Below are 13,535 nucleotides of genomic sequence, written 5' to 3'. Positions count from 1 at the left end.
GGAGGCCATTCCTACTCTCATGAGTGCAAGGAGGAAAAGTACCAACCAGGTATATGAGAGGATTTGGTCTAGATTCACAAGTCACTTGTCTTCCAGGTCTTGCTCCAGTGGTAATTTGACGGTTCAGGATGTTCTCGGTTTCTTACAGTCCGGACTAGACATTCCCCTGTCAGCGCTCTTCGTGTGCAAGTCTCGGCAATCTCGGCCTTTTCTGGAGTATCCTGGGCTAAACATCCATTGGTTCAGCAATTTTTTAAAGGAGCGATTAGACTTAGACCACAGAGGAAACCTAGGTTCCCCAAGTGGGATTTACCGCTAGTTCTCGACTTCTTCTCTCATCTGGACAGAACACTTTCAGTCAAAGAATTGTCCCTAATGACATCTTTTTTGGTGGCCATATCCTCAGCAAAAAGAGTCTCTGAGATTCAGTCTTTAGGGTCAAAGGAACCTTTCCTCACATTCTTCCCTGACAGAGTGGTCCTAGTGCCAATGCTGGGTTCGAACCCAAAGGTTACCTCAGTCTTTCACGAAAATCAGGACATTACCCTTCCTACCTTTCATTCGGCTGGGAATCAGGATCTTCATCCTCTCGACATGGGAGTTATCTTGAAACAATACCTGGAGGCGACAGCTTCTTTCCGGCAATCAGATTATCTTTTTGTTCTTTTTCATGGTAAAAGCAAAGGCCTTAGGGCTTCGGTCAGATCCATCTCCACGTGGGTGGTTCAGGCGATCCAGTGGGCTTATAATGAGAAGGGCTTGGCTCCTCCTGAGGCGGTTACGGCGCATTCCACGAGAAGTCTCTCTACTTCTTGGGCAGCTTCACGTCATGTGGCTCCTGAGGTTATCTGCAGGGCTGCCTCTTGGTCATCCATTCATACATTTATGGCTCACTATTGTGTTGAACCTGCCAGTCTATCTTCTGTTGATTTTGGCTTAAAGGTGCTGTCGGTGGACAGTGTTAAATAAATTTTTTGTTCAGCATTTTTTGCCCACCCGAGTGTGTTTGGCGAGTTATTTCCCACACGTTGCTGCCATGGAGTCTGTCAGGAAAACTGAAAATTCCTATCAAAATACTTACCGTAATTTTCCTTTCCTGATGGACTCCATGGCAGCAGGAGTTCCCTCCCAAAATGGCTGGAGTAGGCTAGTTATCGAACACGGCCATGGGCAGGGAGCAAAGATTTATGGGAGTAGTGTCCTATAGGGTAGTGGAGGCGGGACTTAACCCACACGTTGCTGCCATGGAGTCCATCAGGAAAGGAAAATTACGGTAAGTATTTTGATAGGAATTTTCCGTTATTTTTTCTATTTTTTGGGGGAAGACTGGAGCTCCTCTTTTTTTTTTTTTTTTTTTTTTTTTTAATATCCATTCAGACAACATATATGGGATATTTATCCACTGATATTCATAATCTTGATTGTCTTCCTGCAAAATCATGTTCCTCTACGTTAATTTTGCTGAAGTGGTTGTACTGGAGTGATGCCTGCAGCTACAGGCATCACCCTGGTACCGTTTTTTTTAGAGCTGACGACCGATGCAACTAAACAGCTGCTCAGCTGTTACAAAGAGCGTTGGAGTTGCCCCCCGCCACCTTCCACCAATCTACCCAGGTCTCCTATGGCACCAGGAGACCCTAGCCATCAGCTGGCCGGAGTCCTGAACAAACCTTTGGCTTTGATCGGGTCTCCGATGTAGAAGCAATGTCAATATGTCCCTTCAGGTTTACTCGGTAGCCAACGGCACCGATATAAAAAAAAATGACAAAAAATGACAGTATTCAAAAATGCCAATCTTGGCATTTTGAATACTTTTAAGTGCGGAGGAGGGGTTTGGGGTCTTTTAGACCCTAGATCCCTCCATAAAGAGGACCTATTACTGTCACAAGGGATGTTTACATTGCTTGTGACAGCAATAAAAGTGATCTGAATTTTTTAAAAAAAGAAATAGAGCAAAAATAAATAAATAAAATGAATAATAGGAAAAAGGTTTTTTTTTTTTTTTTTTTTTAAAGCGCCGCATTTGTAAGTGGTGCCTGCAACTGTAAACGGTGTTCAAACCAGACATGCGAGGTATCAATGCAATTTTTAGAGTGAGAGCAATAATTCTAGAGCAAGGCCTCCTCTAACTCTAAACAGGAAACCGTTAAAAATGTTTAAAGCGTTGCCTATGGAGATTTTTAAAAGAGAGTAAAGGAGTTTTTTTTTTTTTTTTATACACATTCATACTTGTCTAGGTGGATGCTGCATGGGTCCGATGCTGCATCTGTCCCCCGGCGCCTCTACACTGAGAGCTGAGCAATCGAACACCATCGATCGCTCAGTTTTCAGAGCTCTGTGAGGGGAGGAGTGGCCATCTCAGGCTCTCAGTGGCTCACTGAGAGGCTGAGCCGGGGTGTCAGTCCAGGCACCTGGTGGACCCAGACTCCTCTGCGTTCGGAAAGAAGCGGTGCCTTGGCTGACATTGGTGGTGTCAGCAGAGAGACTTTTATTTTTTTTTTCAGCTAGCTTCCATAACCCTGGTATATTATTAATTAATTTATTTATTTTTTGTGGGCAAGTCGGCTTCTACTAAAAGTGATCCTGGTGGTGGATATGCCACGGGATCACTTTTAGGGGTGACGGTAGAGGTGCCCATCCTTCCCCCTGCCTCTTTCCGGTTGTTTACTGGAGCCATCGGTAAACCTGGAAACGATCTGATCCATCAGATGGATAGGCAGGAAGTCGAGTTCGACATCACTTCCAGGTGCTCGGGCAGGTATATCTTTTTTTTTTTTTCAAAGACAAAATATCTTCTTTATTTTTGCTTTTAAAGGTAAATGAGAGAACTGGGGTCTTTTTGACCGCAGATCTCTCAATAACGTGGGCCTGTCATACTTATTTCTATTTCAAGGATGATTACATTCCTTGTAATAGGAATAAAAGTGATAAAAAAAATCAATAATGGAACAGTGTAAGAAGCATACATAAATTGCACCAGTTGGGATTTAAACATAAATATGGAGTACTCATAATAAATGTACAATAAGCCTAGTGTTATGATGTTATTGTTAAATTGGCATACATGCAGGTAAATTCATTATTGTAGATTAATGTCTGAAATTTCTGGCAAAATTAAAATAATGGCGTAAACTGCTTACACATATTACAACCTATTTGTACCATCCCTTTCAGATTACTAACAATTACAACCATGTCGTGTTCTTGTCCCTCTGTCTGATATACGCTATGTAAATGGATTGTTTAGATAGTGGGGAAATGCTAACGTTTTGTTAGTGAATCTATGGGAGATTGCACAGGGTTGGCAAAATCAGATTGTAACTTGTGTGGCTGGCTATGTCTAAATCTTTATTGTATCCATATAGTGAAATATTCTTCTGTTCTATTAGAGAGATCCTGCCCATTACTATGGATATGTATATTTCAGACAAGTGAGAGACAGCTCTGTGAAAAGAGGTTACTTCCAGAAGGTAAGTGTTTACAATGGACATTAAAGTGTAACTCCAGATTTTTTAAGAGAAAAAAAACTCCTCCCAGTAAACTATATACATTGTAAGGATTTTTACAAGCCTTTTTTTCAGATTCGTAACTTTTTTGTTCTGAAGACATGGTTCCTCTTACCTTGTCCTCTCTCTCAAACTGATGGGGGCAACAAGAGGATCTACATTCAGCATAACCACTTGAGAAATAGGAAAACGGTATCAAATGCATCCTTTTACCTGCTAGTCTCCAAAAGCATCTCAGTAAAGACTAAACTGATGCAGGGGATGCCTATAATTTGGCTTCCACTACTGTACAGAATTATGAGAAAAATAGTAAGCTAATAAAATAAGTAGAATATTAGGTTAGTACTGTATAGAAAGCCTCCTATTTTTTTTTTTACACAAAAACTTTATTGTTGCTGTTTTTCATGTTTGCAAAGAAGCAATGTTTGAATTTTTGGCAGTTTTAGAAGATACTTGTCCTTAAAGTAGAACTATAGGCAAACCTTTTTTAAACATTTTTGGATAGCGTAAGGGAGAGTCAAACCCTGTCAGTTTATTTTTTGCCATCTATGTCCCATTGGGAAGATTTCACTTTACTTCCTGTCCTATAGCCAAAACAGGAAGTGAGAGGATATTCCTGCAAATTAAGCGAATTCCATGGGGACCCCCAGATCACCAGAACTAATGTCTTCATTGAAAGATTTCCACTCTTACTTTTCTAAGGACAACCCAAACAAATTTGAGATTTTCTTTTACTTCCAATGATGATAGTAAATAGAACAAATGGAGACAGGGAATCTCCCTAATGGGGACACAGACGGCAATAAAAACTGAAAGGGGTTCTAATCCCTCTCCATTCTGTCCAAAACTAAAAAAAAGTGAATGAACAAATAACTTGTATAGCGCTACATATGCTAGCTAAATCGCCTCAGGGTGCTTTTGCTGCCAGTATCCGTCTGGGTTTTCCGAAGAGATGGGTCTTGAGCTTCTTCCTGAAGGCCAGATAGTTTTCTTCTGAGCGGATATCCATGGGTAGAGCATTCCATAGCCGTGGTCCTTGGACTTCATACCTTCGCTCGCCTTTTAATTTTTAATGGATCTTGGGGATGTGGAGGGGGTTTTGGTTAGTTGACCAAAGAGTGTGACCTGGGGTGTAGTGCTTTTATTTTTTCGCAGGGCTTTTCCCTGTGTACATTTGTGAGTGAGGCAGAGGGTCTTGAATGTAACTTGATCCTTCACCGCTAGCCAATGGAGGGTCCTCAGGGATGGGGTGATTGATTCCAATGCTTTTTTTTCCAGTTACCAGTCTGGCTCCTGTGTTCTGGATGGTTTGTAAATGTGAAATTTGGTATTTTGGAAGTCCTAGGTAGAGGGATTTTTGCATAGTTGAGTCAGGAATTGATTGTTCCAACTACTGCTGCTGTATCTCCTTCCGGGATGAAAGGGATGAGTCTACGCAGTAGGTGAAGAAGGCAGAGGGATCCGCTGACTACTGATCCTATTTGTGCATCCATCGTCATGTTTGAGTCAAAGATGACTCTGAGGCTTTTGGCTTTAGTGCTGGGGGTGATGGGTTGTCTGAGGATGGTGAGTGGTGTAGACATCGTGCCAGGGTTTTTGTTTCAGTTTGCGTGGAGGAAGAGGAGTTCTATTTTGGATCTGTTGATCTCTAGAAAGGATGCAAACCAAGGTAAGTCGGAGTCTGCAACTCCAGCTACTTCTGTGAGACGAGTGAGCAGGGTTTTGTGTTCCATGGTGTCGAACACTGCACTGAGCTCCAGCATCACCAGGAGACACGATTCTCCTTCATCTGCTGCTTCGAGGGTGTCATTCCAGATTTTGAGTGCAGTTTCTGTCCCGTGGCCAGGGCAGAAACCATATTGTAGTGGGTCCAAGAGTTTCTGGATGTCCAGATGGAGTTGTAGCTGTTGTACTACTGCTTTCTCGATAATTTTGGAGAAGGTGTTGAGGCTTGTGACAGGTTTGTGGGCGTTTGGGTCTTTGGGATCGAGGTTAGGCTTCTTTAGAAGGGGTTTGATTATGCCTTGCTTGAGGGAGGTCGGGACGATTCCTTCTTTAAACGATTGGTTTATGAGGTATGTTATAAGTGCCAGGACATTCTTCAGACGTTTTGTGGGAATAATGTTGCTTGGTGATGTGCTGTCTTGGAGGGTTCTGATGATGGTTTTGGTGGTTTCAATGGTGATTGGGATGAGTAAATCTTGGTGGTTGTAGAAACTTTGTGTGTTTTTTTTTTTTTTTTTCCTTCTTGTTCTGGCTGAGTGGGTTTACTTGCTGGGTTCTGCTGAATTATTTCCCGAATGAGTGCGATTTTGTCAATGAAAAAAATCTCTGATAACTCATTGCAGAATTCTTGTTTCGTTTGCTGGAGACTCTAAACAGGTGGGGTTCATAGTCTGGTCGACTAGTTTGAAGCGTGCTCGAAGGCGGTTTATGGCTTTTGAGATGGTTTTGGAGAAATGTTCTTTTTTTTTTTTTTTTGCTATGAAGATGGCTTCGTGGTATGTTGTGGTGAGTGATTTGTAATTTGTGTGGTTTTCCATTGTTGGGTTCCTTCTCCATGCTCCTTTCAGCTCTTCTGCGTTCTTGTTTCAGTGATGTAAGAGAGTCCTTGAACAAGCCCGAATTGTTTTTGCGGGTGGGTGCTCTGCGCTAAACTAAAAAAAAGTATTGTCTTTTAGTTACCGGGCTGAAAGAAAAAAATGTTGGGACTTTAAATGAGGCCAAATAGCCTCCATCCCTATTGACACGGTAGAAAAACAAAAAGAGAGGGTTGGGACTTTGACAAAGCATGCGATTTTGGAAGCAAAAAGCAGAAGAGCAACAGAGACCAGATAATGTAAATTTATTAACTATAAATTAAATGTATAACATGGGGCACAGAGGTACACATTCTATAATCCATAATCCATCATCAATGTAGCCACGAAACGCGTAGAGCTTTAAATATTACAAATTACATTCAAACAGGCAGTTTTACCAGACTCTGTAATGTTTTTACTTAACTTTATTGACTCTTACTATGTGCAATATGTTTATACATGAATTTAAATTTTTTGGATGTATAAATCATGGGATTGATGTTTTTGATGTGCAATATTTTAATATATTTACTACTCATGATGGATTATGGATTATAGAATGTGTACCTCTGTGCCCCATGTTATACATTTAATTTATAGTTAATAAATTTACATTATCTGGTCTCTGTTGCTCTTCTGCTTTTTGCTTCCAAAATCGCATGCTTTGTCAAAGTCCCAACCCTCTCTTTTTGTTTTTCTCCTGTCTTTTAGTTACCTTTCCATTTTTAATTAGCACATATCATTTAAAAATGTTATATACTTTTTATGTTGAATATACAGTTTATTTTTTTAAACTATGTTTATTGCAAAAAGAGGTACATAGACAGGGTACCAAAAACTTGACATTACATACAGTATATCATACAGATATCCTTGCAGTATACAATAGTAAAAAGGCAAGAAAGTGTAATAAACAATGGAACAAAATATACAGTATAACAAAGCAAGATTTCCCTGAGTTGGTTCAGTTTCTTTTGAATATACCAATGATCTTGTACTCAATCTTTAGAGGTTGAATAGGTTAAGGTAGATGCACACCACACATCCCAGATCATATCATATTTGCGGGGGGAAACCCTTGTTTTTTGTAAATAAACTTCTTATAACTTTTAAACAAAAAGTGCCAGAAAAAGCCTGGTCAGCAAGTGGTTAATGTGTAAACCGCATGCTCTTGAGTTAATTTAATTTATTTAATGTTAACACCAATACTTATGCGGTATTTAACTCTTAGCCCACGTACACGCGGTCGAAGATTTTGCCAACCAAATCCGTCGGATTTTGCCCGTCGGATTTAGTCCGACGGATTGTGTCCGAAACTGTTGCCTACACACGGTCGGGCCAAGTTGGCGAAAAATCCGATCTTTCAGAATGTGATGACGTAATTTCGTTACGATGGGACTACATTCAGGCTAGTAGCCAATAGCTTTGATGTAGGAATTTGATCTGAGCATGCGTGGCACTTGGTCCGATGAAAATGCTCTACACATGATCGGATTAGGTCCGTCCGGCCCAGTTGGTTGTAACATGTTGGAAAATTGGGTCGGACGGAATCAGTCCGATGCATATCACACACAGTCGGATTATCTGACGACACGGTCCGATAAGACTCATTCCGACAGATTCTGCGACCGTGCGTACAAGGTCTTAGCCCTTGTACACACGATCGGACATTCTGACAACCAAATCCGTTGGATTTTGTCCGAAACTGTTGCATACACACGGTCGGACAAAGTTGTTGGAAAAATCCGATTGTACATAACGTGATGACGTTATTTTGTTACAACGGGACTACGTTCAGGTTAGTAGCCAATAGCGTTGGTCTAGGAATTTGATCTGAGCACGCGTGGCACTTTTTCTGTCGGAGTAGGCTACACATGATCGGAGTACGTCCGATTGGAGCATTTTGTCTGCAAATTTTACCGGCGAGTTGGAAAAGTTGGTCCGTCGGATATTCTGACGGAAACAGTCCGATGGAGACCACACACAGTCGGAATATCCGACAAAACGGTCCGATAGGACACATTCCCTCGGAACCTCCGACCATGTGTACAAGGGCTTCGCGAATTGAGCCCACAGTCACCCATTGTATCAGGGTAACTGTTAGATCCTAGATCATCTGATGCTTTCCATTGCTGCCTTTTAGTCACTAATGAGGAGACTCGCTAACCATTTTGGAGTAGTGAATATGTCAAAGAAGAACAACTTCTACAAAGTAATGATCATTTGCTCCCAAACAATATGACACCTTAGCTATGTCCATATTGTCACAGCTGGCAAATGATCCTGAAGTATAACAAAGCTTGTTTTTTGTTGTGTAAATCTTGTGTGAAAATTGTGAAGGCTAATTAGCTATAGTCGTTGGATGACTTACTGGCATACACTGTACATTGTTTATACATGAAGACACACTTGGAAGTGGTCTATTAGTTTAACTAGGCTTCGTAAATCAATCAACAAATAGATCATTTCAGTTTACAGCTGACATTTTTACCTCCTCCATTCTCTGCATTATTTTTAGAAAATGTCTCAGAAATAATACGAATAAGCCATTAAAATCTTCTGTCTGACAGATTTTTTTTGCACTTGAATGCTCGTTTTACTTCTTATTGAATGCAGCAGATATCAGCAGCTGCTAATTGCATTTATTTTGTTGGAAAATCAAAATCCAAGATGAATGGGGTTTTAAATAAATCTATGTGTTTTATAAATACAGTACAGATTTTATTTCAGAAACACCATATGGATAATTTGAGATACATTAAATAAATTACATATACATAAAGATACATCTCATCTGTCTTTCCATTTACAGTATATCTCTCTATACTCTGTGTGGCCATTGTATTACACCTGTCCACCTATCAGTACCAGGAAAGGGGAGAATAGAATTGGCAACAATACCCACTACATTCTGGCTTACAAATAATGCTCAGCTGGTATTAAAAGGCCTGATGTATGCAAAATAAAACCGTCCACATCACCTCCTTCACCCTGAACTGTTGAAATAAGGCAGTGGGGGGAGTTACTGAAACCCGTACACACAGAATATGCTGCATATTAAACAATCAGCTTCAAACGTCAGCTTGTTCAATTAGGCTTTGACAATAAAATCTAGAAGCTGATTGGTTTCTATGCACAGCTGCAACAGATTCTTTGTGCACCAGTTTTAGTAAATAACCCCCCGTGTGTGTGCCAAGATCTAGTCATACCATCAGAAATTGAGATTCGTCAAATTAGGCTAATTCTTTCAGTCTTCATTTGTTTGGTGATCCCACTGTGTGCTTATTTTCCTGTCCCTAGCAACCAGGGGTGGAGTCTGCCATAGTCTTCTGCTGCTGTAGTACAATTTACATCCTATTCAAGGTTCAGGATGCCTCTCTGTAGACAATGGCTATTTGAGCAGTCTGGCTGTTCTTTTCTGACCTCCCTCATCAAGGGTTTTTTTTTTTTTTTTGCCCCCAGACCTTCAGCTCACTGGATGTGTTTTTTTTTTTTTTTTTTTTTTAACCATCATCTTTAACCTCTACAGTAGGCCTGTCAGACTCCAATATGGCCCGAAATGTTAGTTCCTTAAAGTAGAACTATAGGCTAAACTTTTTTTTTTCATTTTGAGTAAAGGAGGGTTATAACTCCTGCCAGAGTTTGTTTTTCGCCATCTGTGTCCCATTGCATAGATTTTGCTTACTTACTGTCCCATAGCCAAACAGGAAGTTAAGTAAATCCCTGCAAATGAAGGGAATTCTTTGTCGACCCCCAGGTCACAAGAACTAGTGTCCTCATTGGAAGATTTCCCCTCTATTAAAATTTGGGATTTTCTTTTACTTTCACTTTCAATGATCACAGTAACGAGGTTAAATAGAGGGGGCGAATCTCCTTAATGTGGGTACAGACAGCAATAATAACTGAAAGGTATTCTAATCCATCACCACGATCTAAAACACAAAAAAATAAGTTTTGCCTTTTTAGCCCTTGTACACACGGTCGGAGATTCCGACGGAATGTGTCCGATCGGACCGTTTTGTCGGATATTCTGACTGTGTGTGGTCTACATCGGACTGTTTCCGTCGGAGTATCCGACGGACCAAGTTTTCCAACTTGTTGGTAAAATTTTCCGACAAAATGCTCCGATCGGACATACTCCGATCATGTGTAGAGAATACCGATCGGACAAACTGCCACGCATACTCAGATCAAATTCCTACACCAAAGCTATTGGCTGCTAGCGTGAACGTAGTCCCGTCATAACGAAATAATGGCATCACGTCGGATTTTCCGACAACTTTGTCCGACCGTGTGTATGCAACAGTTTCGGACAAAATCCGACGGATTTGGTTGTCAGAATCTCCGACCGTGTGTACAAGGGCTTAGTTGTACGTTAAGCTGGCCATAGATGGTTTGAATCTTGGCTGGTTCAGCAGGGCCTGGCTGAGATTCAATCCATCTATGGGCAAGCTGTACCTAAGTCGATCCATCGATCAACTTGGGTAGCATGTTGGATTTCTGCATGCGATTATTGCAAGTGGCTATAGCCGCTAGCAATAAACATTGTGTTCTTCTGACAGGGAAGGCTCCCGGAATCAAATTTCTATCCTACATAATCTATGGCCTGCCTTAGACCTGCCTAAATTTGTATCCTACATAATCTATGGCCTGCCTTTTACCTGCATACACCTTTAAATATAAAAACACATGTTTTTATATTTAAAGGTGTATGTAGGTAAAATACTTACTGTAATATACGTGATTGAATTACTACAGTTATACTTTTAACTTTTATTAGCAATCCCACCTTCAAATCAGATCCTCAAAAATCCTATGTGTAGGCATTTCTTGGTCCCTTTCATTCAGTTTTATAGGTGGAATAGATGAAAAAAATTATTAGACTGATTGGAAATTTTTGCTTATATTGGTATTATGGCATGTGTAGCATATAAAATGATCATTTAGGAGCACAGGAAAGGGTCAATTAAATTAAATTTGAAATGATAGATTGTCAGTCTGATTGTAATTCTAACTAGAGGGTTACTGAAGAGTCAAATCAAAAGTATGTGTTTGCCACCATCAATGTTGGATATGGATTGTACTAATGCATGCTAGACTTAGTTTTTGTACTTTCTTTGTTGTGCATTGTACTTCTCAGCAGTGTCACTCTCCGGACCTGTGAATGCTATGTGGTACAGCAGCATTCAATGCTCCTTGCATTATATTGTTGCATTGGTTAATTTCTTTACAGATATGTGACTGTTTTCCCTTTTCAGTCTTTAGTTCTCCTTTCAAGTTTGCCGTATACCAATCTCTTCCACACACTCTTGCAACTGATTGCACCTGAATATTTCAACAAACTGGAGCCATGTCTTGAAGCTGGTAATAATCTGAATATTTTTTTCATGATTTACATAGATGAGAGTAGAGTAGTGGTGCCATTGCCAACATAATCTGTTGGCTTTTTGGGCTGACAGGGAAATGCTGTTGTTTGTTGGGCTGAGGTTTTGGCTCTGAAAAGAAGTGAAATAAACTCTTTTCCTAAATGGCCCACAACCAGGGGCGGACTGACCATTCGCCAACTCGGGCACTGCCAGGGGGCCCCCGTCAGGGTTGCCAGCCTCAGTAAAACCAGGGACAGTATGTAAAAATCTTCTTTTTTTTTTTTACATCTGTCTATAAAATGTCCCTTACCAACATCCTTTTGGTCTAAAAATCCAGAGATTATAGCTGCCCCACCTCTCCAGTATCTTCTTAGCCAATAGAAACATGTCTGTGTATACTGTGTGGCCCCATTATCTCTGATTGCCTGGGGGCCCCATAATCTCCTATTGCCCGGGGGCCCCATGAGTTATCAGTCCGCCCCTGCCCACAACCTAAGCCCTAATGAATTAATTGTAATATGGGGGAGCCTCGGATCACCAGCCAGCTTTATGGTAAAAGAAAGCAGTCTTTATTTCTTCAAAAACATGCAAAACAAAATAGCTTATTTCAGCACAAACAAAAATAAAATAGTTCATATACTTGTAACGCACAAGGTATGGCTCACTGCCGGCATAAAACTTCTCCCATACAGGGTTTAAAGTCCCTGCCTGCTCCAAGGGTCCCAAAAAAGAAGTCTCCACAGTTCATCAATGTCTTGGTGACAGACCACACACAGTCCTCACACATCTGTGTCCTGCTCCACTCTTCACCTCACAGACACCTGCTGACTACTTCTTGGCCTTTTTAGCCCTCTCTTGCAGGCAGGTTAACCCGTACAGGACCCAAATACCCATAATCAGGGTTTGAGGGCTCTTTCCCACCCAAAAAAACCCTGAGCCTCTGAATTCTGGGTCCTATACCAGGACTTAACAATCCTGGGAAAACTGTAAGTCAGTTTTCCCCTTTTGCAGGATGACCCCGGAACCCCTTACCCTGGGTTGACAATACCTGAATACTCCAAATTGCTTAATTTCGCCCCCCTTAAAGGAAACACAAACCACATAATGGGGACACATATGCACCATCGAAGACCCATCCCTGGCTTCCTATACATCATATATTCTTAATACTTAACCTCCCTTCCTAATGTTAAGCTTGGCTAGTCCTGAAACCATACAGTATTCTAACCCTAACACTTTACCTGACCCTAACTTTTACTGTTAGCCGGGGCCTACCTACAGGGGTTGCCATTGCGACCCAGCCCTATGCTCCAGGGGGCACACCTGGGGGACGGTGGCGGCAATGGGGATGGCGGCGGCATACGTAGGCTACCCCCCCTGGTCCTGCTGTCACTGCATCCCTGTGTGCCCCTCCTTTGCTGATATTCATTTTTAAAGTGATTGTAAAGCTTGGATTATTTAAAAAAAAATATAACAAACATGTTATACTTACCTCCACTGTGCACCTCATTTTGCACAGAGTGGCCCCGGACCTGGTCTTCTGGGGTCCCTCAGTGGCTCTCGCGGCTCCTCCCCACATCAGATAACCCCCTAGGAGAAGCTCTCTCCCTGGGGGTTACCTTGCGGGCGCGTTCCTGATTCCAATGTATGACTCGGCCTGCCCCCCGGCACCTGCATCATTGGATTTCATTGACAGCAGTGGGAGCCAATGGCTGCGCTGCTATCAATCTATCCAATCAAGAGCCGAGAATCCCAGGCAGAGGGACAGCGCTTTCCCGCCGGGTGCAGTTCCAGGGCTCAGGTACGTAAAACGGGGGGGGGGGGGGGGGGTTGGTGGGCCGGTCACTGCCAGGTGTTTATTCACCTAAATGCATAGGATAGGATGCATAGGGCAACCCCTTTAAGGATCTGTAATCTTAGTTAAGATTGTCCTGTTGTATGTTCCCATTTATCTGGTGCTGCTAACCAGCGATCCTCAAACCACGGCCCTCCAGCTGTTGCGAAACTACATATCCCATGAGCCATTGTAAAACTCTGACATTCACAAAAAAGACTAGGCATGATGGGAATTGTAGTTCCTG

At 41.7% G+C, this 13,535-nt stretch overlaps 1 protein-coding gene across 4 annotated transcripts in view; it reads left to right on the top strand.

The window, feature by feature from the left end:
• Positions 1-13,535, top strand: part of DENND6B (DENN domain containing 6B) — an 80,711-nt gene that overhangs the window by 14,254 nt on the left and 52,922 nt on the right. For all 4 annotated transcript variants that reach the window (XM_077470760.1, XM_077470762.1, XM_077470761.1 and 1 more), the window contains 2 exons: positions 3,390-3,470; positions 11,347-11,452. In XM_077470760.1, the coding sequence (XP_077326886.1) occupies positions 3,390-3,470; positions 11,347-11,452 (187 nt within the window). The remainder of the gene's footprint in view (positions 1-3,389; positions 3,471-11,346; positions 11,453-13,535) is intronic.

Source organism: Lithobates pipiens, unplaced genomic scaffold (assembly GCF_037356315.1).
Source record: "Lithobates pipiens isolate NorthernLeopardFrog02 unplaced genomic scaffold, aLitPip1_a1.2 Scaffold_8, whole genome shotgun sequence".
NCBI lineage: Eukaryota > Metazoa > Chordata > Amphibia > Anura > Ranidae > Lithobates > Lithobates pipiens.
Note: the sequence above shows the minus strand (reverse complement) of the source record. Positions and strands in the feature narration are given on the sequence as shown.